Raw genomic sequence first — 25,901 nt, forward strand, 5'->3', positions numbered from 1 at the left:
CTGTACATGTTCCTCTCACATCTTCAGCATCAGCACATCAGTCCCCTGGTCCTTGTGAACCAACTTGAGCTAATTTCCTAGCCTTAACTGAGCTGTGCATGGATTAAGTTTGATATGTGCAGTATGTATACATAAACACATTGTGTGTATATATACATATAAACATGTACATGCATCTAGGCCTGGGTGATATATCTGTATTTTTAGGCAGAATATCCATACATGATGTTTATCACTGTTTTCTATGTATTGAGCTAAATGTTCAGGTTTACATTAAAGCCACATGTGAGATCACAAACACTTCTATTAAAGCAGTGTGGTCAAAACTAAATGCACATACAGGGATTCTGTCCCTGCTTGCAAATATACAACTACAACATTCAGTATAGACATTTTCTTTATTTCAAACAAGCCTCAAAATAAAGGAAAATAAATTATGTCTATACTGTATGTGTTGCATAAGTTACAGCAGCTACAACATAAAAACATTTCACACCACTTTGTCCACTAACAGGCTTTTTTTCCTTGGTTTATGACACTGCTCTCATAATAGAAGCCTGATGACCACTGAAAGTGCACTTAACTGGAAAGATCTTTTTAAGGTGATATCCTTCAACAAAATAAAACAAATACTGCAACTTTTAAACCTGTGAATTATTCAGTAATCCATCAACCTCCCTCATGTGATCAAATGGTTCGATTTTAGCAATGAATTCTGGGATTCTGTGTGTCACATTTTGTTTACAACTAGGAATGATTTCTATTGGTCTCTATTAAAAATTTTTAATTCAGACCTAATTTGAACTCACAATAGATGTATATCGATATAAACAGCTTTGTGTCATCCTATATCTCATTTTTAAAATACCATACAAATTCAATATACCACCAATCGTAACACATGCAGCTCTGGAAAAAAAAAATTGAGACCACTCTACCTTTTTTAAAGATCTGCATTTTTAAATCCAACTTTACTCCTGGTTCTGCTGGCAGAAAGTGACACTTGGTGGCAGCTGCTTCCAGGCTCCAAGATTCAAAGACAGCAGTGCAGAAGATCAAGGTGAAGCAGGTCACTGGCGATAACCAAAAGGCTGCCAGGTAGACGGCAGGAGCAACATTCTAATGCCAGAGATGACTGTCTACTTACCCGGCAGTGACCTTCAAAAGGAACGGGAAACATTAAATGGTGTGAAGTGCACTGCTAGGACAGTTCATAACAGGCTCCTAGAAGCAGGACTGAAAACCCATAAAGCAGGGAATAATAACCAGCTTTCGATCCAAGCTGCCACAGTTCCTAAAATCCCTGCATCTTAGAGCTTAAGCAAGAGCCGTTTGTGGGGGACAACATCAAAGACCTTCTGGAAATCTAAGTAGATCACATCGTAGGCCTTTTTGTGATCAATTTCTCTTGTAGCTTCCTCAAAGAACTCAAGTAGATCAGTTAAACAGGACCTACCTCTCCTAAATCCATGATCCCTCAGAATGTTATTTGCATCCAGGTAATCTATCATTTTCACTTGGATTATAGCTTCCATTATTTTTACATTAATGCTAGTTATATTGATTGGCCTATAGTTTGCTGGATTACTTCTATCCCCTTTTTTGAATATAGGCGTTATATTAGCATGCTTTCAATCAGAAGTACCACACCCGCAGATAATGATTTCTGAAATATTAAAGTTAAAGGTTGGCTAATAATATCCCTCATCTCTTTTAAAACTATAGGTAAGATGCCATCAGGGCCCTGTGATTTATTTTGAGCTTAGCTAGGCTTTGTACCACATCAGCCTCAGTTATACAGATATTGGTCATAGACAATGCTGTATTTGTACTAAATGGTGGTAAGTTACTCATGTTCTCTACTGTGAACACCCATGTTAAATAATCATTAAACTCATTTACTAAATCAATTTAATTTTCAATTAAAAGGCACTTACTATCCTGCAAATTAGTGAGTTCAGAATTTTTTAGCTCTTCTGGAGTTTGGAGCTACAGATTTATGGCATATAATTGTTTTATAAATAGACGTTTAGATGCCTTAATGATAGCTAATTAATAGTCTTTAAATAGACAGTTAATCTTAGTTTTTGTTACTCCGCCAATACGATTCCTGTTCTCATATAGCACACCATGCGGCCAGTCATTTGCGGTACCTGGGAGTGGCAACGACCCACCCCAGAACAGGCCGCTGGGTAGCTGGTTTTAAATTCGACATTCGCTAGGTTTTTTTCGCTAGAGAATATCGAATATAAATCACATAGGGTAGCGATGGTAAAACGATAAGCTACATAGTAAAAGGTGACATGTCCCTAACAAGCCACAGCTGCTGATTGTTTGTCTTACCTGTCATTTCAGCTCTTGTGTGGATCACTCCAGCTTCTCCGCAGTCCGGTCATTGACGCTGCCCTTGTGCGTTACAATCTGAAGATCTTATTTAGCAACAGCCATATTAAATAACCATAAATGGCTTCCCTTCATTTTTTATGAGGAAAAAAGGGTGTGAAAGATTAGACAGGACCTGAGGAAAACATTAAACTTGGTTTGATAGTGATTGGCTTAAAAATGGAGTTATTACAATTTATCCAACTGCAATATTGACAGACGGTTATAGGACACATACAAGTGGGGTTCTGCTGAGCGGCAGGGCAGTTTCAAGACGGTCCCTAAGTGTTCCGGCCGTTTTCTGTGAGCAGATAGATATTTGCGTCTTGCTTTGTAACTTTAATTCATATTGCTCGAGAGTGTGGAGCTAATTAAAAGTGTAAAATATTCCTCTCATTTTACTTTACAATCATCAATCTGAAAAGAACTACTGTCACAATCTGGAAGAAGCGAATATCGAATATAAATCCAACTTCACCACAGTTCAGAACAGGTTGCTGAGAAAACGAATCCATCACAGTCCCAGATATCCAAGAAGGAAAACTGTGACCACAGCCAGCAAGCAATCATGTGAACCCGTACACCTTTTCCAGTTCCCACATTTATGGAACTAGGTCCAACAACAGGAGAGCTACTGCTTCCTATGCTGCATCCTATCCACTGTTCGAAAATGCTAGCAAAACCATGCAGTTTTTATTTCTTCCGAATTGCACTTTCCCTGGTGTCTGTGATTGAGTACATACGTGGAATCTTCTGGAAAGGGTCACTGTGTGGCACTGGGTGCTGGATAAGCGAGAGGGAAAACATTAACCCCCAAAGCTGTAAGCCGAGGTCCCAATAACATAATGCAAGTATTTTGTTATTTCGTCACTTACCTAAATTTAGGTAAGGGGGAGCTCTGGGCAGTACAATAAACCATCAGCAGCTGACGCCAGTAGAGTAGAGTTCGTCAAGATGTGAGTGTACGCAGGGATGAGCGCACACCTGCTATAACTTCTACTTCCACACCCGAATAGGTGAAACCCAGAAATTAAATGTGTTGCACAAGAGTGAGCAAAGTGTCATTCTTCACCGAGTACCTGAGCACGGACACGGGGTGAGTAAGCAAACACCTAGCTAAGCATGTCGCCACTTCGTCACAGGAGCAGTTTACGCAGGCTACTCCGCTCTGGGGCTTTCCCAGGCCGCCTGGTGATTGACCACGGAGGGGAGGACCGCTACTTCACCTACACCTGACCGTGCAGAAGACCAGGAGGTACGTCAGGTGAGGTCCTGGACGCTTTCCAAATCATTCTGGGCTTTGTGACAACACTAAGCTTTCATGGAATAGTTTGACACATCTGTGGTGGGGGTGGGGAGGGGTATAGTTACTCTATGGCCGTAGTAAAATATTTCTGTGACTCGGGGTTTAATTCCTTGTTCTATAGACCAATATCAGCCTGTCGTCTCGCACTCCCTATCAGTCACATATCTTACATTATTAGAGACGCAATATTTTTTAAGTCACACTTTTTAAGGTGGCACATTTCCAAGATTCCCATATAACCAGTGAGTTTAAATAGACTAGTTTTACATTTCACCCATTTGGATAAGTGAGGTACCTTTCAGCAGGGAGCAAAAACATAAAGGTCACGCTCATTCATGCACCTGTAAATGGGTCACAAGCCCAAGCCAATAATTAAAGCTGTTTCCTTAATACCCAAAGGCCCCATGTTCGTTATCCGACTTCACCACCTCCTTGATGACCATTACATCCGTGAAGGAGAAAAACAGGGTCTTGGACATTATCTAATTTTTTATATCATTATATTGTCGAAACATTACAGCAGGATATACAGAGGAGCTTTCCAATTCCAGACCTGACGGGCCCAAATACAACACAGGTTTGCAGATTTCCCTGCTCAACACACACCTTAATTATCAGGTTTAGTATGTGTTCAAATTACAATTACTATTAAAAGTAAAATTACATGCTATCAAAGACAGGAAACTATAGGTTAAAGTTCAGCTGCTGACCAGACAGTCTAGGTCCCCTAACCGTTCTAAAATGACCCTTTACGTGCCACAAGCTGCAGGAGGGTGGATGTGATTTTGCTGAGGCTGGAGGAGGGTGGGGGATCTGTGGGTGAACCCTGGCCTCTCCTCGGCCTGTATCCAGGCTGCTCGTGGAAAGGGGGCTCGGGGTAGCAGGGTGAGGCACGACGTCTGTGACCGCGCCCCTCACCAGGGGTGGTGCTGCGGGGGTAGGAGGACCTCTCTGGTCTCTCGGAGGGCGACCAATTGTCTTCAGGCGGGGCTTCGGATCGCGGATAAGATGGCCTGCCGGGTTTGTGCTCTCTGGAACCGCGGGTCGCATGTCTGAAACCTCCTAAAGACACAATGGGTTATTTTAGTTGGAATATCTGCCTTTCATGGGTTTTTCATTTTGATAAATTAGCTAATATGTACAATTGATTTGTAAAATTAAAGTTTTTTATCTGCACAGTACAACCAGAAATAACTAGACACTGGCTAATTGTTGGACCCTGTCTAATGAAGCACATAGTGCTTCAGATCACAGTCCAAGGACTCGACATCCACTACTCACCTTTATGGTAATCTTGCTGCGGCGCTGCTGATTCCAGGCAATCATCAGATTGACGTCTGTCTGTCAGCCGCTCCTCTTTGGCACGTCTGTCATAGCGGTCGTCGAATGCTCTGGAAGGGCCCCCGTGAAAATTCCTAGTCTCTCTTGAATGGTCTCTGTACCCACCCGCGGAGTCTTGGAAATCCCCTTCGAACGGCTCTTGTGAATTGTATTCGAAATGCTCTAGTGAATTTCCCCTGCGACGACCGCGACTATTTGGCCGTTCATTGTAACCGCCACGGTCGTCTCTGACATCAGAATGGTAGTGATCTTGTGGATCATCCTGATAGCCATCTCTGGGGTTCTGAAGGTAGGCGTCCCTTGGATGCATGTGGTCGCCTGGCGGACCGCCCTGCCAAGGCTCTCTCCACTCCATACTCCCTCTGTGCTCTTCTGCTTCGGTGCTCATATGATTGTAATCTTTGGAAAACACGGGCTCCTTCTTCTTGGACTGAAATGTAATACAAAAAAAATGATAAAGCCAGAAATACAACTGGATTTAAATGAAATTCTCACATTTGAAGCAAATATGCCAAACAACCCAATGATCAGAGGAATAACCCATCCATATCGCTCTCCCCCCCCCCCCCCCCGGGGGGCAGGCAGCAGTCTAAACGGGGATGCCCAGAGCTCCCTCTCCTCAGCCACCTCCTCCAGTGGAATACCAGGCCAGTGGAAAGACATAATCTCACCAGCGCCTCCTTTGTCTGCCCCGGGATCCCCTATATTTCATTTCAGTATGAAATTTCTTTAAATACTGAAATATTCTCTGGGCCTCAATTCCATAATGTACAGGTCAGTAATCTTACCATAACCTTCTCAGATTTGTTTGCTTGAAACTCCTCCAGAAGGTTACACAGCTTGTCCTGGAAGGAGTTGGCTTCATCCATGGTCTCAATTTCAATATTATTCTGGAATTATTTTTGAGAAAGGGCAAAACCTTTTATTAGAGCTTTCAAGGTTTAGACTAAAAACGTGCGAGTGCGAGTAAAGTCAACACCCTAAAAACCATCAATTCTGATATATCTTATCACTAAAGTGCTCAAAAGAAAAAATACATACAAGCAGGAATTTAAAACGTAACATATGCCCAAAAGATGAGGCACCATTGACCTTACCAGCACATCCAAGATATTTTGTTTAACACTCTGCTGTTCAGCCCTTCTGCAATCCACCTGGAAATACAATTTAATCATTTTTACCACCGTGCTATTCTATCATCTACTTCTAAAGTTAAAACCGATTTAAGTGGCTAGATCTCCACCCTCAGAACATCTATAAGTACCTGCTTTTGCAAACCAGGATCTGGTCTCATCCTCTTTCTAGGAAGGTTGTTGTCTTCTCTAGACAGTCGGTCATCATCTCTGTAAGGAAGTTCTCTGTGGTAGCTTGATCTCTCACCCCTGTCATACTCTGGCCCGTCAAACTGCGTGCTCCTCGTGCCATCGTCCCTGTTATACATTGCAGGCTTCCTGGCTTGCTCTCCATCAAACGGCACTCTCCTCTCATCCCTTCTGCTATAACCGAACCCTCGATCAGGTCCCTCTGCCCTGTTCCCACGACCCCCAACATGGCCCTCAGGGAGGTCGGTGTGTTGAGATTTCTGTGCACAGTCACGCAGAAGATGCACCAGCCTCTCTCGCTTCCTCTCCTCTGAAGAGTCCGGGAACCTCTGTCTGCGTCTGTCCGCATCGTCGTGGTGGCCCCATTCCTCCTGCCTTCCCTGCCAGGAATCTCCCTCATCCAAATGTTCTTGCCCAAACTGGCTTCCCCCAGCATAGGCTTCCCTATAAGGCTCTGCATCCTGGTACCGTTGCTCATAAGGGGCCTTGTACGGGTACTCTTCATCATAAGAGCCATCCTCCTGGTAACGCTGCTCGTCACGGTCTTCCTCATGGTAGCCCCTCCCATACGAGTCTCCTCTTCCGTACCGCTGTCCGTAACGGTCCTTTTCGTTGAATCCCCTGCCCGATCCTGTCATCTCCCTCCTCGCCTCCCAGCGCCTGAATCCACCCATGGCTTGGTTCTGGCGGGCTTTGCTGTAATGCTGCTGGTCTTCCATTCCACCAGGGGTCTCCTTTAGGGTAACTATGGGTGAAGCAGCATCGTTATCAACACTCTTTGCATTTATGTACAAAAACAATGACTGGGACTGGAACCCCACTGTAGCCAATGTACCACCAAACGCACGTCAAAAGATCTGGAGTAGGGGTTACTCATCAAGCTGGATGCCCAACTTTAGATGACAAATTTAAGTCTAGAGCAGCATTTTCTAACCAGGTCCTGGAGATGCTCACCCCTGAAAGAGCCAGGATGTGGCTTCACCTCTCTTTTTCTCTTTCTTTCCTGAAAGTTAAAAGAAATCATCCGACTATGTCACTGACTGTAGCATCTGACAAAATGTATGTAATGAGAAGACAATGGCACATGTTTAGACCGCCGGTGAGGTGCACAGTACGGTGGACGGTGTACATTCATATACCTCTGGAAGACCACGGCCGTCTTGACGTTCCACCACTTCAGCCTTGGCCCGCACCAACTTCCCCAGCTGATTCACATTGTTAACATTCCATGTCACCAAGTCGGGTCGATTGGTCACCTGAGGGCAAGTCCACAGTTATCCTCATTGCAAGCACTGCCGGAGAGGCTGCCGCGCTTCGCAGTGATGCACACGGTCAGCGATGGAAACCCAAGCTCCCGCTTCTAGGACCCGAGACACTGGCAGAAAGGTGACCTCACCAGGTACTTCTGCCGGTGCTTCCGGCTCAGGATGTGATTGGTGATACCGGGAAGGTCCGCCTCTGTGAAACAGAGCCGGCACAGGTACCTGAGCCCGGGACCACTGCTGTCCACCTCCACCAGGTGCTGCAGACCTTTAAGAAAAGCAGGAAACATGATATCTACATCAATGCAGGAATGACAGAGTCCCAAATCAGTCACACCAGCTGCATTGTTGGCAATGTTACTTTTTTGAAGTCGTGGTTTAATCTAGAGCAGGTTTGCGGTAAAGGCTACTAATGCAGTCCTTTCTGAACAAGCCAATAACATGCAAGTACAACGTAGGTGTGGGCTGAAGAGCATCTCCCTTGCTTTCTCTGAAGCTGCTATTTGAGCTGAGGCTCACGCAAGTCAATCAAGACCCAATCGACGGCAAGAAAAAGGGACAGTATTTCTTACCAATTATGGGCTCATCCAGTTGCAAGTAGTCAATGTACTGGGATATACTGGTCCATTTTGGTAGGGGCTTCTCTCTTCTAAAGAGCCCTGCGACAGTCAAATTTGATAAATGCCAGGGATCACTGCATTTCGAGCTGCCCTACAAATCCCCGGTCTAACTCACAAGGTCTTACTTACGGTCATAAAATGAAGAACATTAGTTGTGCTTGAACGTTCACTTTAAGAATTATGACAGAGCTTATTTTGTACCATTAGGCAAAATGCATTTCATTTGTCCATTAAAATATTACTCAACTTAAAAATTCTCAACTTCGTATGTATGGGCAGATATTACAGTGGTGACGTTAGTGAAAGCAGACTGAGTAGCTACAACAAAAATCTCTTTATGCACTTTACTGAACTGATCAGGAATGGAGGATTTATAGCCATGATTTAATAGCACAAGTGGGAGGGGCTAAAATATTTCAAAGTATAAAAAATGTTTTACAAGCACACAAAAATCTCTTTCAAACCCTCCCACAGGTAAATGAGGGGCTTTACATTTCCCATCAGTTTCCAAAGATGCTGAAATGTTTAGGCACTAAAGGCCAACTCAGAGCTCATAACTGAACTGTAATTCTTCACTTGAGATTTTGACGTTCCATATTTCTTCATGTCACCAGCGATGTTGTCATTCCTTTGGATGAAAATGGGTAAGAAATTCTGTCCAATCAGGCAGCCAACTACAGAGCGGCTGTGCTGAGCTTCCATTTCTGCGGCCAAAACCCTGAAGCAGAACTCTGCCACTGAGTTGAACCGTGGTGACAAGATGGAAGCTCTGCCTGAAGCTTTCGAACCAGAGGCCGATCAGGCTTATTTTGCCAACGGTCTGAAGCGAATGCCGATTCGCTCAAGGGATCCTCTCCCAGGTGAAATCAGAAAAATACCGTCAGCTGCTGTTTGCGGTGCCAAATGATTAGTGGAGGCCATGAATCAGACATTCACTGACACAGAGAGCTACCAGACCGTATGGCACCCTCACTAGTGATGCTGGAGGCATCCTGAGCAAGGCAGGGTAGCCTAAAAGTCCTAATCGAGGATTTTTAGAGCTTTAAGCTCAACCTCACCTGTGTACCGTGACGATGGAAAGATCCAGAAGTTCTGGCATCTTCCCAATGTATCAGTTCTTATGCTCGAGTTTGTAACCAGACATCAGGCCGAGTGTGAGTCAGAGCTTCTGCTTTCGTTATGGTCCTTCCTTTAATTTATAACTCCAATAAAAACTAGAGCTGTCACTGGTGAGCAATGAGAGCCAGCCATTTTACCACATTTTATATATTTCTTCCTCTGGTGTTTCTGCAGCAATTCATGTGTAGCACGTTTTTCAAGGGTACAACAGCAGAGTCCCTCCAGGGACTTTGTGTCACAGTATTGTGAAAAGGTACCCAGTTATGGTGAGACTGATGCTTGTCCAGTTAAGCAGAGGAAAGTTGGTCTCTCAGAAAAATAAGAAAAACGTGAAGCTAAAAGCCGCCTGTGTGCACAATGTATGTGGGAAGACAAATTTTACTGTTACCCTAACAGCAACTCTGCATAGAAAGGCCATGTGTTGTTGCTAGGCAACTGGTTCCATCCTGAGTGTATAGACAAAAGATCATGGGCCAGAGCTTCTGATGAACAATAAGGGACAAACAGAAGGGTGATGAAATTGTTAAACATCCGGTCCAGTTGTTATGAGATAACGGTCCCACCCCTCTAGTCAGCTGCAAACTTAATTCATATTTCTTTGCAGGGAAAATATTCATTAGTTGAACTGGTGGAACACTTACTCCTGGAAATATTAAAAAAACAAAAAGCATGGATGCAGCACACAGACATATCAGCCCATCTGAGAAAAGTATGTATAACAATTTAAAGCTGAACTGGTCTGTGAGACTGTACCGCACTTGCAAGAAGCTGTACACATATAACCTGCAAATACATGGCAGGTTAACTGTGAATATTACAGGTGTGAGACTAAAACGGCGGGGGCACATGTACGGGGAATGCACGCTGACACTTACCGCGGGCGATCAGTGCATCCTCTTTCTGTGGGGCGTTTGGGTGGAGCAGCCGAGAAAAGAGGCACAAGGAGTCAGCAACAAGCCAGGGGAGAGATTTCAGCTTGCAAAAGGCCTTACTGATGCAACCGACACAGCACCACATGACGGAGATCCGTGAGACAGAGCAGCCTTCGCCAGGGATTAACCGCCGCAGGTCTGTGAATCTCACACACTCACCACACAGCTTACGGTTCTGTACCGTCTCTCACTCACTATGACAGAGTGCACACTTTCATCTCAAACGGCAAACACACCGCATACTCCTCAAATCCATCACGCAATCTAAACACCAATGAGCTGCCTGTCGTTTAATGCATGTGATGTGCCAGGAAAGCTTACTTTCAATGCCCAGAAATCGATTCTTGACATGGAAAGACAGACTTGAAAACGGCCACTTAGTCGGTTAACTTGTGAGGAGTCTGCTGATAATTTTACTAGAAAGGAGAGTCGCAGCTCCACATCATGCAACACCTGAGTTTCCATCTTGATCTTCTGTGGTATGGAAAGCTATACGTTGGATCATCTTGAGGTGACATCATTATGGCTCAGTTCAGCAAGCATCTTACAGTATGCTGAAATGCTGAAACCAAGCAACTTTATCCAAAAAATAAAAATAGCTTTTCTTTTTAAGGGTCCATGCCTCGAGAGACTCTGCCTTTCAAAGGGTCAAAAAGACTCGGCCGGAGAGAAGCAGCACTATGCCTTTGTGACTTAAACAGAAGCTGGAATCAGAATCAGAGTTCAAAGGGGATACTGCTGCATTTATTCTCAGAAGGTATTCAAGTTATCTCTGGAAACCAAAGATATTAGGAAGATAACACTGAGAAATATGGAGTCTGTTCCATTGCTGGTGTATTAAATCGCTTGATTCAATGGCGTATTGTGAAAGACGGCTTCTACTGCAGAACAAGACAAGAACAGTCACTAAACCAATGGACTGAACGGAGAGGATAATCCTTAAGGTTTGTGAGGAAAGGTCAGGTGGAACAAACATGTAGCTGAAATGATGGCGTTCCAGACAAAACACAGCATCTGCTATGCTTGGAAGATGACCTGCTGCTCACAGAGCAACAAAGTGCAAATAATGAGCATCAAGCTTGGAGCTGGAAATAAGGAAGAACAAGTGACCATGGAGATTCTACCAGAAAAAGGCTGACTGTCTAATAACTGCAGAGCAAAGTGACATCTAATAGGTACTGCCTTGTTTACATTCACAAAAACATTCCATTAAGGTGCACTTACAATTTTTACTAATACAAACCAGAATCAAATGATGGAACTTATTTAATGAATGAAATTCAGGATCCCCCCAAAGCAAAAGTACAAAGATTTTTTTCTGGAAGGTTATGAGACTGACATAGTAGCAGAACTGGACATGTGGAGGTAGGAAAGAGGGTTTTACTCCAGGAATGAAGTTTGCAAAAATAAGGAATCTAATGGTTCAAAATGTAGTAGGACATTATGCAAGTGAAGGAATCCATTGCAGGCATTAGAATCAGTTTACTAGCAACATGAGGGAAAGAAAGGTAGATATTAATATGGAACCATATACCCATCTTCTAACCAGTTCTGCAGGCTGGGTTTGCATGGAGCTTGGAGCCTTTTCCAGGTCAGGCAGCACAGAGCATAATACAGGGGTATACCTTGTATGGGATGCAAGTCCATAGCAAGTTATATGGAATGATCAAACACAGAACATGTGGATTGAATCAAAGCAGCCTGTCACCTGACCCAGTGTCCTGAGACAGCCAGACTTCAAGTGTAAATAAAAAACGGCCAATTGTAGGACACTTGCAGGAGTCCACTGCCATCTGGTGCTTAGACTTTACAGCCACAAGTGGTTCATCATCATTGCAGAGTGATTCCTTTAAAGAAAATAAGACCTTGTCCATGGCAAGAGGTAAGTGACATGATTCTTATTTTGCTAAATCAAAATTAGTCAACCATAATACTTATCCATGTGCTCTTCTACTGTTTAATGTGTAGAGGATCAGTGAAGATATTGCCTGTATGTTGATAGTTGATCCCGTATTACATTTTGTTTATAGCTGCCATTCAACCATGACAATGAATTTAACAAAGATGAATAAAACTGTATTTGAATCATAGCTCAATAAAGTACCTACATACTCCCACTTACCTTTAGGTGCTGATTCTCAGTCAGATGTATCTTGTACTGCGTTTCTCCTCTAATTTTAGCATTACATACCTGAAAATATATGTACGTTACATTTCAATTGATAGCTCATAGCTGGCTAGTGTTAAGGACGCTTGGTTGACCGAAAACTATCAAACGAGATTTCCAAAAAATAATCATGGCGCTAAATTTCAGATACACTTACTTCACATAAAATAAAGGAAATGTCATCACTGTCGTCGTAACTAGAGCCCTCCATGCTGTTTCTGTGCCGGAAAAACTAGTGGTGAGTTAGCATCAGGGATTGTTACATTCAAAAATAACATGCAAGCTAACTACGAGAAACTGGAAAAATATAGAAATATTTCAGTTTACGCAACACAGTGTTAATCTGTCACCTGGGAAATACTGTATAATGTTCTTTTGTAAAGCTTACCTGTTGTATAAAAGCCAGCTAATTAACGGTGTTTGCTAACTAGCTTCACTTGTACGGATCTTCGAATGAAAAGATTCACTTATGTACTGTACTATCGTTTTAGTTATAGCACTTGCAGTACGTCTTACCAGGGAATTATATGCTGTTCATATTTATTAAACAAACAATGTTATATATAGCGATAATCATAAACAATTCCACAGTTAGCCGCCGTCACATAGCCCCACACTTCCGGTCGAAAAGTACCAGGATGTCTGCGACGTACATCCGGTGGCGTTGGTGACGTTTTGACTGCGACGTGAACCGAGCTTACCGAGGTATTGCTTATCAGTATCCTTTTAACATTTAATATAAACAAGTAATCTTCTACATTCTGCTATTGAAATTTTTCGACACTCTGAAAATTTGATGTATAGATTTAATATTTATTCTGAATTTTACGTGTGATGGTTTGGCATCCTGATTTCTGGCCCTGCATTAACAATATTTCATTGTTAATGAAAATAATATCTAAGTGCCATAGAGAATTAATAGTCCGTAGTAGCACTACTATGAGGTTATTTTTTCATTGTCAGGCTGCTTTCTGTTTTAGAAGGATGAGGACAATATTCTCAAAGTTTTATTGACCATAAAAAGCAACACATCAAATAATGATAAATTAAAATTAAAAAAAAATCCAGAAAATCACTTTAACTTCAATTTATTTTGCTCTGACAATAGAACATTTTGTAACATACCACACTAAATTTATACTAACAAATTAATGAAATAAATTAGCAGGTATGGTTTCACATACAACATTGTTCCTTCCACTGACTTAAAAGGCATGGCCATCGCTGACAGCACGATACCCTCAGTTCACAAATGTAAGAGAGAAAAAATACAGTACATGTGCACACAAATCATACCTAGAGGGGAAGGTTTAAATTATCACTTGGGCATGGGCTAGCATAATGGTGGGACATGATGCCATTTGGGACATCCTGAGCAAGGCAGGGTAATGGTCAGTGATCACATGACTGATACAAACAATTTGTAAACAGATAAAGCTCCATTTATAGTAGTTCATGAAGAACTGCATTTGGTTCCATCTGATGTATATGAAAACAAATCTTACAGGCATCCTGGGTAATGTAGTTAAAGGAGAGTAGCATAAATAATATATACACAAGCACAGCATTTTTTAAGTTCAAAAACTAAAACCTTCCTTGCACAAAATGATTGCTGGATTTCATAAAATTCTTCTCTTCTGCTTTTATCCTGATTAAAATGTGAAATATGCTGTTCAACTTCAGCAATATCCAATGTGATTTATGAGATTATTCATCTCAACACATTTCTTTACTAAAAAGTGACAAGACAAGAATGAGAACCTAAAATTGTGCAGTGATGAATTAGAGACAGAAGCATTGACAGAGCAACATAAAGATCATAATTGTAATAAAATACTGCAGTTGAATATATGACATACTGTACTGCACAATTCATTAATTAGAACGACTTAATATACAATTCCTATTTCTGTTCCATAATCTAAATTCACTAGAGATACAAAAATAAATGTCACAACAATATCTTTTTGACCAGTGTTAGGATAGTGAAGTGGAGATGTAGGGAGGAGCCTGAAGACAGCATGTAAAAAGGACAGCATGCTGAGTGAGAGAGACCTGAATGTCAGAACAGGCTGGGAGCAGAGGGTTGCTGCAGAAGAAGCTCAGAAGCATGATACTCGTGAAATGGACTATCTGTCATTGGGATGTGTACAGGTTTTTTTGAGGGGGAGGGGTGGGGGGCGGAGAAGAGAGACGAAAGGCATGTCAGTCAGAGGTGGTGTAGAGGCCTTCGGATGAGGGCAGGTGGACGTGGCCCCCTGTCACACTGGGGAGCAGGGAGAGGTCGGGCAGGCTGCCAAGTCGGGATCGCAGCTCCTTTCGCACCTGGGATACGCGGGCCAACTTGTGCTTGTATTCCTGAAAGACAGGCGACAGAAGGCATGCTGTCTCATATCACACCTCTTTGTTGTGAGCCGTCTTATTCCAGAACGTTCCATACCCTCCAGAAACCAGCAAACTAAAAATTCACATTATTTACAAAGAACAGTATTTGTACAGAAATCATACACTTGTTTTTATACTGTAAAAATGCTGCTTATAAGAGAATTTAAGATTTGCACAGCAGGATTCCAAGCTAAAGGAAAAGCACAGTGGATAGCATTGCAGATTCCATGAACAACAAAAATTACTGAACATAAGAATAAGCTTTTCATTTTAGTGCGGAGTTCGATTAGTTTGGTCTTGTGACCAAGACCAAACTGAAGTTTGAATAGCCTCCTTGATCTAGAGGATAAAGGAATAAAAAGAGCCGACACTGTTTCATATTCCAGAATTGGAGACACGGAGACCATGCTATAAACCAGATTTCTAACTCAACTTGAAGAATCAAGAGCTAAGTGTGACTGTCAGTTTAGCTTTTGGCTAAGCACATTTAACTCAATTCATTTATACAAGTATTTCCCATTTCTATTAAGGAAGAACAGACCCTGAAGTCCAAAAGTCAGAAGAGACAAAAAAAAAAAGTTCAAAGGCCTCTGTATCAGTTCTGGTTGTCATTATAGAAATTAGACATAATAAGACTTGCAATGGATTGTCACCTGGTAGTCAGAGCTCTGACCAGTTTATAGTGAACTACAGTCAAAGTTACACCGAGATTCATGTTTGGATTGTTTTAGCTGGGTTTACATATTGACCTACTTTGAATTAACATAAAGCTTTTTAATTTTGTGTTGTCTTAGTCTAGCATTGTAGTAATTTACTGACTCTTATCAGGTCCATAAGAAGATATAAAACAAAGGTCTATTAAGAATAATTGTTCCTTTAAAAAAAATTATATATAACAAGGCCTGTATTTCCTCTTTGGCACTCCCTAAAAGTATTGGGCTGCACTACTGCCCCCTTGTGGATGAGAAGTTATACCAAGGCCTTCAGTAGGAGTTGAAAAGGTCCTATTCTATGCAGAGCAGTGTTTCCCAACCCCAGACAGTCAGATCGTCATGTGGACTATCTGGCAGCGAGCAGGGAAGGACTGAAAATGTGGCGTGGCGGGGGGTCCAGAAGGATTGGGTTGGGAAACACTGATCCAGAGCACAGGGGTATGTTACTAAAGTTATTACGTATCCCGTTGCAAAAAGTAAAACATTATGCCAGATCCTCTACCCAAATGCCCTCATCTGTTGAAACCCTTTATTTCAGTGTCAGTGATTAATCACAACATGGCCTCTTAAGTGCACTTTGTGAGTATTGAGCATCGTGGCACAAAATGGCTGTAATGGCTATGGAGGCTGAAGCTAAACTGATGACTGATATGGTTTAAAACACGACTCATTATTTTAAATGAAATGTACCAGAACCATTGAGAGCAGGTTCTCAAACTTTGTGAAGATTAATCCTCCCTAACTCAGAAACAGAACAACTGACTTGGAGATTTACCCCCCCCCCCAACCCAATAAGAGAGGAGACACCACTTATAGCTAAAAATCTGCTAAGTGAATCGAGCCATTTCTGGAGAAATGGAACTAGGGCATGAGACCTCAAATAAAACCTCACAGTCTTTAGCATCAGAGGAAGAATGAAATAAAATGGTGTGAAGTCTCTACCACGCTAAAGATACAGCTCCCACGGGCCCTCAGCTCACACTACAAGGATAATGCAGGCGGAGTCACCCCCCCCATTTTACATTTAGAGGGCAGAGCTTCCAAATCCAGACAATTCGCTGACTGTAGCTTTAAACATGACTCTTAAATGACTGAAGTCCCTTGCATCTCTTGAATATCTAGACCCCATTTGGATTCAATTGCAAAACCAAATTTAAATTCCCCCCCCCCCCTCCCTAACGAAGCCAGAGACACATGACTCATCTAGAAATGGGCAATAGATATTTCGTAGTGTAGCTGAGGCCCATAAAGTATCGGGGGGGGGGAAGCTAATCTTGGGAGGATTAAGTCGATGTTTTGTAGAGCAGTAGCACCAAGAGATGGATTTGCCTTCCAAGACAACCCCCCCGATACGTTTTATAGTAACAATCTAAATTGTATGAATGTTAAGGACCATGTTGCTGGCCAGGTAAGGCCACTTAACATGACCAGCTTCCATGAAAAAAAGCAGCAAACTGCTATTTTGCACCAGAACTCTGTACTGTAGTTAATATAAAAAACTGGGACATAAGCAGTCCTATCACACATTGAATTGCTTGGGTTTTCCCACAATTCTTTGAATGTATATGCAAATATACAGTATGTGTGTGTGCATGTAGATTGACAGGCTTATCTTAAGATTACTTCCAAGTGTACCCAACTTTCCATTTCTCAGTTTCACTATCTAAAGTGCAACAGGCAACTGACCCGTTGCAAGACTTCTACAGAATGTGAACGTGTTGCACACCCACCCATTAAAAAAAAAAAACCCATATTGAATACCTACAAATTAATGTTACTGAAAAGGCGTGTTCCAGACACACCTGGCGAAGATCAAACCTCAAAAGAAAATGTTTCCCCGTCTGTTTTTATGTTTTACAGCAGAAGAAAACCACCAAACCCCAAAACTGGCGGGATGTTTCCGTTTTTTTTTTTTGCACAATTGCATCCTGGCTCTGCTGCAGCCCTGCACTGCCACATGTCACCTTTCACTTGCAGAGAAGGCCGGAGCATGCAGAAAGGGGTCAAATAATACCACACCCACAGATACAAGTTGTTTCCTTTATTTTCCCTTCTTTATTACAGGAGGAACCAGTACTGATGACTCCAGAAGGCACGATCCTGTTCAGTACCTGCAGACAAAGAGCTAAACAACGCAGGGTTAATCACTCGAGCTCGGAAACGACGGGAGTCACAAACCACGAGCCACCTGCTTAGAGATTTTCCCGACAGGCAGGCAGCATCGTCACGCCATTCCAATGACAAATACTATATACCAAACAGACAGCAAGCATGGCCAATTATCAGGAAGGCTGAAGGTCCTATCCAAAGTTCACTGAGGGTTACTTACCACTGGTGAAGGCCAGCACCACTGGGACAGTGTCACTCCCCAATGCTACAGCCAATCAGCACAAGTCAGACTCCAACTCCCAGACAGACTCTGTGCTGATTGGTTACTGAATCTGTACCTTGCAGATTCAGTAACCAATCAGCACAGAGTCTGAGGCTTACAACTTGTACAGCTCTATTCACTCTTAAGCTCACGTTGTATTTATATCCCCCTGTCATGTATAAATGCAAGTCCACAAAAACGGCACTTTGTGTGAAGAGGGCAGCCACCAGGAAAAATCCCCTCTTCATGCATGTCGATGTCAATCTGTTATTTAACAAGCACACTATTACAGCATCCAACGTTTTGGGTATTTAATCATAACCCTACAAACTGGCCCATGATTAAGGTTTTTCCCTAAGCTTGCTAACACTCGACCTTAAGGCCCGTCTGTGGCTGGATGTTACCAGAAGCCACTGCTAACTCATTTTAATGTTTAGAGAGTTTCAATCACTAACAACAGTCAGAAATGAGTAAAGTTAGCACGCTTAGGGAAGAGCAGGGCAGCCAGAGACTTTGGACCCTGGCACTGCTTGCATGATGACTACAGGCCTACAGGCATATGTAGGAGATGATCAAAATCATAAATTGGCTCATGCTTGACCTTCGAACCTGGGGTCATTGACTGACAGCCTGACAAGACTTACTGACAAAGTCTGCCCATATAATACTTAAAAGCCCATCATAATTACCATAAACCCACAATGCAATTCCTCAGCCTCTTCAAGTATGTACTTGTTGGAAGTCACATGACGATCTGGCTCCAAATAAAGTTACTAAAATCCTACTAGAGGCTGGATAGATCTGCTTTTAGCCAATCCAAAGTGGTCAGCTGCCTCTTATGCATCCTAGGCTAGAAACAGAACAAAAAACAAGCGACTTGCAGTATAATATACCTCCAGCACTGAAAGGGAAGTGGCACACAAGGGATTGAGGGCAGCAGAAGACGGGGGCGCAAAAGGCTTTAAAAACATCTACGCACTTCCAGCTTCTGTTCGTTCTGGGCCAGGCCGTTCCTCTGACTCTGCAGGAAGAGGGCGAGTGTGCGTGTGAGCTGCCGCCGGTCGTCGATCTCCGCGGCAAGCCGCCCGCTGTAGTCTGCCAACAACAGACATGCCTCCTCCACCAGTCTGGACAGGCGCTCCCCCGACTCTCTGTCTACAGTGTGCGGGGATGGGTGAGAGAGAGAGAGAGACACAGAGAGAGAGAGAGAGAGAGAGACAGAGACAAATCTGATTGGCTGAGAGCACATTATTTAGCAAGCACTTTTATCCAAAGTCACATACAACTGAGGAAGCAGTCCATGGAGCAGTTGGATGTTAAGGGCTTTGATCAAGGGCCCAATGGAGAAAGTTACTCTGGGATTTGAACCAGCAACCTTCCAGTCGTGGGCACAGAGTCCTAATGAGCCACACGCCACCCCCACCACCACCGTCTGGGAAAACTGCATGAGGCCAAATGGTTGGATGAAGGGGGTGCGAGCATACCAGTGATCCTGTGCAGCAGCGTCGTGTCCTGCACCTCCGGTGGCAGTGAGGAGATGCGTTGGCGCAGTGCAGAGTCCCCCGATGCTGCATTCTCCAGCTCCTGAAGCGCTCGGATCAGCTCCGCTGTCTGGGGGGGGGGGAACATACAGCAAGGGGTTTAGAAAGGAAAAGGAAAAGGACCGACGACACTGCCGGCTTAGCGTATATTTGGGGGGGGGGGGGGGGGGCGCACCTGCGGAGGCTCGGCGGGGGAGCTCTGGCAGGGAAAGTCGTCGTCATCGTCGTCCAGCTTGATCTCTTCGTACGGCCGCTTCCGGGGTTTCCGGTCACAATCTACAAAACGAGGGAAACGGCATTAACATTCATAAGTCCATAAGCAGGGAATTTTCCCATCTACATCACTGTTTGAGGTCAGCAGTGGGTGCAGAGACATTAATGGGCTTGTTAACATGTAGTACGGTCCTGCTGTCCTGAAGGCAGCACGGCATGCGGTCGGCACTTACGCAGGACCTGGCTGAGCTGCTCCAGAAGGTCATTTTCATACACTGCCCTCTCCTGCCAGATGGACAACACTCTGTCCAAGTGCTTCTTGCAGCTCTCCTCACCCTCGCTGGGAAGACAGACAAAGCCAACAGAAATAAGCCAACGACCCCTTTTTTTTTGGAAGACTGTTATTAAGCTCACGAAGGACGAGTCTACCGCCAAGCAGGGCTTACTGGGAGACGTGCTTAAAGGCGTCGACGATGACTGGGGCGAAGTCCTGCGTGAACTCCGGTCCTTTCCGCTTGCTGTTCTGGATGACGTCGTTGGCCAGGTACAGGAAGGTCAGCTTGCGTGACACTTTAGCTGCAGACACAAGGCCATGGGGAGCATGAGGTGCTGGGAGAGAGTCTAGCAAGTGATGCTTGGCAATCAATCTGAAAAGGCGGCACCACTCTCCAGCTAACTCACTGCGACTTTCAGCTAAATCTGCCTCGCTCAATCATTTACCTCTACCTGAAAAGATATAGTACCAGGAAAAATCTGACACACACTTGCTGTTGTGGCCGTTTTTCCTCAACGGGACGTTTATAAATGCAATATGTAAATAAAGTGTCTCCTTATGATACATTTGTCTGTTATTCATCTTGCAGCAAAAGATTTCCAGGCAAAGAAGTAGTGCATACATTATTTATTTATATAAAATAAATAAAAATACGACAACGAAGTGGTCAACATCTTAGAACGTTCTCAAATATTACACTTCAAATTAACCCATTGATGACAGTATTGCAGACTCTGGGCGTACTTTCAGCCAGCTTCCAGATGTAGCCACCTGGAATGCTTCTCTCATAGTCTGAAAGGAGTTTCCACAAGTTCTGGCCAAACTAGTTCTATTAGGTTCAGGTCAGGGTATTGTCGGGGGCAGGTCATCGGTCACAACACTCCATCTCCTTTCATGATCACTAAATACTTACTACATAACCCAAAGCACTCAGAGGTTCTCGTTGGAAAAAAGTGGATTTTCAGCATGCGTTTCCAGACATGACTATTGTACCACTTCTGTGTGCAATCCCCCCCCCCTCCCATTTCTTTGTTTTGCTTTAAACATTGTATATCTGCCGTTTTGTCTGTGGTTCCAAGTCTGAGATGGGCATGAAATAAAATTGGGGGGGGGGGGAACGAGCGAGCGAACAAAGGAGCTATTAACCTGATATTCAGTCAGCCCCTAAATAAAGAATGAAACCCAGGAGACCAACATGGCCGTGATTCAGACGCATGAACACTGAAGTCCTGCTTCAGACCCAACTCACACTTCTGAAGTTACCAGGATCTCAGGAGGGAGAAGCAAAAAACTGAACCCCAGCTGCTACAGCACAAAGATTTCCCAGCAGGAAAGAAACCAAATCACACAAAAGGTAGCAGAGGGACTATGGTGGAACAGAGGAACTGTAAGTCTGCAAAAACAGCCTGTCTGACCTCTGGGGTTTCCCCATTTAACCCCTATACCCATTCAGTGTGGCCCAAAGAAAGACTGAGAATGTGTTACTACTAACAAACCTTCTCTGGTCTTGGCTGCAATTTTCATTCACAAAAGTCACGATGCATTTTTCAGCAATAACTGGGCCAAGTGTTCATTGGCTATCGCGTAAAAACAAAGTAACCAATCACTTTCCCTTTGGCACTGTACACACCAGCACTAAAGCACACACACGAATGTTGAGTACACTGCCTTCAGGTTCTGGGTGAACAGAAATTGAATCCGTTCGTGCTACATCCGGCCAGAGCTGCAGCCCACCTTGGGCAAAGAGGGAAAGGGGGGCAATTCCCCCTGGTACATCCTCGGGGGGGGGGGTGCAATGATATACCACGAACATGCCAAGCCTCTACAAATCAAGCATGCACAAAAGGTGATTTTCCACTACACCAAAAGTACCAAAAACACGGTACTACTTTGCATTGGTTTTCCACTGCCGTTAAAACTGGTGACATCACAATGTGAGACAGGGTGTTTTGTACTGAAATCGAAAAATTGCTATAGAATATTACAGGGCTGGGATATTAATTTACAATGCTGCATGTATTGCACATTCAATTCTCAAATTGCCATGACAGCTGGGATGAGATCAGGCATTTTCATTCGCTTATACTGTATGGACATTATAGTACAGGGGGTTTAAGTTTCACTAATTTTTTATTTTTTATGTACCGAAAGTATCAAAAAAGTACCCCAGCTGGTTTGGTACTGGTACTCAACTGGAAGTCAACAGAAAAGGGGGTTTTGGTAGCTGGAAAAGAACCCAATAGAAAAAAGCCAGCCTATAACATTTTAGGAAGATTCATACCATGAAGGAACACAATCTTTTCATAAATAAGGTCATTACACTTCTAAAGATGGCATTCCAGCAATCATAGGTTATATAGGAAGAGACGAAAACCAAACAAACAAAACTGTCCCCAATTACATTTCACAACAGAATTACAGGGGCAGGGGGGGGGGGGGGGGGGGGTCGATGGTGAGATCATCGCAGGCAAGCCAATCAGAAGACAGCTGCAGCCCAGGGCAGAAAGAAACAGTGTTGATGACATGATGCTGCACACGTTTCTCGGCAAAGAACAATAAGAGGTACTGAACACCCAGATAACACTGAACAACCAAGACAATTCAAAGCACCAACTGTCCAGCCAAAAACAGAGCAGGTGGGGAACTGGATTTGACTTGGACAATTCAATCCTACAAAAGGAGGAGGAAACTATAGGAAGTTAACAGGATGTTTTTAAAGTACTACAGTATTTTCAACATCAGTTTCAGATGTTTGGACTTTACCGCTTCTTTATTGTACTGTAACTGATTTAAACGCATTTAGGATTTGAATGCGACTGCAAACCCAAACACGGGATCTGGCATCCCGCACGTTTCTGCCGTAAGACCCAAGCAGAAAGTGGCCAGTTCAAATCTCAGGTTTTGCGTTGCTGTAAGCAGGGTAAACACACACCACTGTGAACACCTTTGGATGAAAGCACCAGAAAGGCAACATCAAATGGACTTAAAGAATCATTTATATTCACAAAATAGCGACTGATCAGCGCTCTAAAAATAGAAAAAGACAAACTGCTCTAGCTCAATGTGTGTGTTCGTATACAAATTCTCTTCTAATCACTTAGCCCCCCCCCCCCCACTTTGAAAAGAATCCAGCTGAAATCGTAATACTGCCTCCAATGACTCCCTCTCAGTCCTCGCTATCGCAGTGTACCAGGTAACGTTTCCCCAGACGGTCGGCTCTTCCGCTTCGCGGTCAGTCGAGAACCTACCTACCTAGGAATTGAACCACTGCACGAGGTAACGTCTCACACTGTAGAACGCAAGTGGGGAAAAGGCCAAAATTAGATGAGGTTCATTCCCGTGTCACCAGTGTCTTCATCTTCACAGCACTGCTTAAGAGTCGTGGCAAATCCATTTGGCACAACCATCATTACGCAACGTTTCTGATTAATGCTTTAAAAAAAAAAAAAAAAAACATAGAACTGAAGGTACATGCAGTGCTTGGCATCATCACCTCACTGCACGGTATCACCTCACTGCACATCTACATCATTAAGTACCATTTGGCGATATTATAACCAACAGACATGCCTTGTTCTAAAATTAAGCAAACCTAACAAGGGTGACATCAGCCAGCTGCCTCTGGCTTAACATTTAGTCCATCAGATGCCTTATTCCTATGTCCTGCCTGCTCGCTCTCCATGGAGACGGTGGACACCATGGATCGACGCAGGGAATGGTGAGGTGCGGTGCCATCTCGCCAGTGTGTGGGCACCCTCCTTTGTGCAGCGGTCGGGTAGCCCATGACATGCCAGGGAGTTTAATTTGAGGCCCCGCACCACACTGATGAGCAGGTCCTCCCGTTTATACGATTTGGGTGGAGGGGGGGCAGATAAGCCAGCACCGCTTCAACATTCCTTTGAAAACTTGCATATACCAACACTCAGGCTAACCTACTGAATCGCTAGCTGTGTCATGCACACCTGGCCAGGAGCTAGTATCACACACACACACACACACACACACACACACACACCTGGAGAATTCCCACACAACTTAATGATGCCACACTTGGGACAGCCCAAACGTACAGGTAGCTCAGATATTTGCATGTGTAGCTCAGGGTTATGTTTTATCATCCTCAGATGGTCTATATGGATGCAAAGAAGGACCAAAACCCAGTTTCTCAACAGTGGTTGGCAGAAACAGATTGGTTAACAATCTGAAGACTACTACTGCTTTATAGTTAAGGATTTACAAGGATTTAACCATGTAACACGGCAGATGAGCCCTTGGTAACATTCTAAAATAGTCCCACTTGGGCCACGGTGCCTCATGTCCAGCAGTAAGGTCGATCTAATTGGGTGTTGCTGATCTTCAGGCCTGGAGATATGGTGGCCCAGACCATGACATTCAGTTAAACCTTGGCCATTATGCTCTACTTTTATGCAGTCAGAAATTTCATTAGCGTAAGCTCAGAAAGAAACCAACCTTAAAGGTCTAAGCATCTGCAGACCTTCACTTGTCTGCAATACTAATCAGACAGTGACACAAAGCACGGTCAGTCAGCACGAATTAGCGTAGCCATCTTAAGTCAGCAAACGTACGTTATATGGACGTCTGAAGCAGGCGGGAGCATTTTCTAAACGCTTTCCAGGTCACTGGATAGAGAAAGAAGCACCCCGGTGGGGTAAAATCTGCACAAGGTGCATCCAGAACAGCAGCTTTCGGGAATTAAGCCCACAGAGCCGCTGGCACATATCTCGGGTCACCTGGGAAGTCATGCGAACTCAGGAAATATACACGCAATTTGTAGAAAACTTCCCATGCGATCACTACTCGCATGCTTAGCATATAATAAACTAAGACCACGCATAGCGCCTAGTTTTTGCAATTTCCATCCTCCTGATGCCAAGAAATGCTCAACTTGTTCGGCACCCTGGTGTGCCCCCATTGATCGCCATGTTTGCCGTAAAGGGTGCAAAACAAACTTCGATTCGCGAACACGGACAGCGGAGGGAGGGTTAAAACATGGATGATACGGAAGCTCGCTTGCTATTTTGGCAACAATGTATCCGCTAAGAAAAAACAACAACACGCCGACGCGCTGCACTACGCGAGCCGCCGGAGCACCGCGGCCGCTTTTGCGATCGCCCCAGCCGGACCCATACCTTTTTTCAGCTCGTTGTACCAAACCGTTACGATGGTTTTCGAGTGTTTTCGGTGGTGGATTAGCCATAACGACAGTGTCTGGACGCTTTGCTGAGAATTGCTCAGCTCCGACAGCTTCTTTTCTAAAGCCGCCTCGGAAAACGCAGACATGTTTTAGCTCCAGTCCCGTGAACCCTCTGTCAGGGAGGGGGTATGGTCTCCTAAAGCCTGCTCTTCACGGGAACGGCGAGCGCGTTTCACCCCACTCCTCCCGCACTTCGGCCGTTTCGAAAACGCTGCAGCAAAAGCTAAAGCCCCCTAACGTCGGTGATGTAGGAAGTTAGATAAATCGCGCCATTATTGGCCACTTCGTGGGCAGCTTTACGATTTCATTGGTCCGCAGCGAATAAGGCGGGATTTAATGTTAAACCAAAGGCTATGCGATTATAGCTATAATTATAAACAAAGCGTTACTAACGCTTCGCATTCGCAGCGTTTTTACGCCTAATAACTCCTAATTAACTCCTCCACTTATGCCTGTCACTAATACATACGCCCATTATACGCAACAAGAATGTCCCATTTGATGTCCCTTTAGATTTTGACCCCCTACCAAAGGTTTTTAACGTCACTCCATAAATATATTTTCAATTATTTCCGCAATTCTATAATCCAAAACTTTTTGTATTGGTAATTAAATCTAGGCATTGGAACACAAACATCCGTGCACCGGATAAAGTAATTCAGCACTTCTTTCAGCACAACCTCATATAATTTCCCATTATGAAATGTAATTTACTGAAGGTATTACATGCATGATTAT

The 25,901-nt window shown here is 43.8% G+C and overlaps 2 protein-coding genes and 2 long non-coding RNA genes across 7 annotated transcripts in view; 1 reads left to right on the top strand and 3 right to left on the bottom strand.

Annotated features, from left to right (window-relative positions):
* LOC111846917 (uncharacterized) overlaps window positions 1-2,330 on the bottom strand; it is a 26,350-nt gene extending 24,020 nt beyond the window's left edge. The window contains exon 1 of the long non-coding RNA XR_002838973.2: window positions 939-2,330. This is a non-coding gene — a long non-coding RNA (uncharacterized lncRNA). The remainder of the gene's footprint in view (window positions 1-938) is intronic.
* A 1,834-nt stretch (window positions 2,331-4,164) lies between these two features.
* On the bottom strand, window positions 4,165-13,079 carry LOC111846912 (uncharacterized). 2 transcript variants are annotated; one of them, XM_023817636.2, is made up of 13 exons: window positions 12,840-13,079; window positions 12,609-12,669; window positions 12,407-12,475; window positions 10,228-10,252; window positions 8,186-8,272; window positions 7,748-7,881; window positions 7,491-7,607; window positions 7,306-7,354; window positions 6,294-7,096; window positions 6,127-6,183; window positions 5,818-5,919; window positions 4,970-5,459; window positions 4,165-4,750 (listed from the first exon to the last, which is right to left on the bottom strand). In XM_023817636.2, the coding sequence occupies exons 2-13, from the start codon at window positions 12,660-12,662 to the stop codon at window positions 4,425-4,427; spliced, it is 2,313 nt and encodes a 770-aa protein (XP_023673404.2). In that variant the 5' UTR covers window positions 12,663-12,669; window positions 12,840-13,079; the 3' UTR covers window positions 4,165-4,424. The 2 variants fall into 2 exon arrangements, with proteins under 2 accessions (XP_023673404.2, XP_023673405.2); XM_023817637.2 differs by having other exon boundaries at window positions 12,609-12,683.
* Window positions 13,075-18,290, top strand: LOC140581844 (uncharacterized). The gene is made up of 2 exons (XR_011984860.1): window positions 13,075-13,156; window positions 17,614-18,290. It is a non-coding gene; the product is annotated as an uncharacterized lncRNA (long non-coding RNA).
* Window positions 13,524-25,420, bottom strand: LOC111846916 (regulation of nuclear pre-mRNA domain-containing protein 1A). Of its 3 annotated transcripts, none has more exons than XM_023817648.2 (7): window positions 25,099-25,420; window positions 20,121-20,250; window positions 19,908-20,014; window positions 19,637-19,737; window positions 19,405-19,531; window positions 18,890-19,075; window positions 13,524-14,287 (listed from the first exon to the last, which is right to left on the bottom strand). In XM_023817648.2, exons 1-7 carry the CDS (start codon window positions 25,247-25,249, stop codon window positions 14,184-14,186), a joined length of 906 nt encoding a protein of 301 aa, XP_023673416.1. In that variant the 5' UTR covers window positions 25,250-25,420; the 3' UTR covers window positions 13,524-14,183. The 3 variants fall into 3 exon arrangements, with proteins under 3 accessions (XP_023673416.1, XP_023673414.1, XP_023673415.1); XM_023817646.2 differs by lacking the exon at window positions 13,524-14,287 and adding an exon at window positions 14,330-14,809 and having other exon boundaries at window positions 18,900-19,075; window positions 25,099-25,419; XM_023817647.2 differs by lacking the exon at window positions 13,524-14,287 and adding an exon at window positions 17,576-17,674 and having other exon boundaries at window positions 18,900-19,075; window positions 25,099-25,419.
* Window positions 25,421-25,901: the final 481 nt, after the last annotated feature.

This window comes from Paramormyrops kingsleyae, chromosome 23 (genome assembly GCF_048594095.1).
Source record: "Paramormyrops kingsleyae isolate MSU_618 chromosome 23, PKINGS_0.4, whole genome shotgun sequence".
NCBI classification, from domain to species: domain Eukaryota; kingdom Metazoa; phylum Chordata; class Actinopteri; order Osteoglossiformes; family Mormyridae; genus Paramormyrops; species Paramormyrops kingsleyae.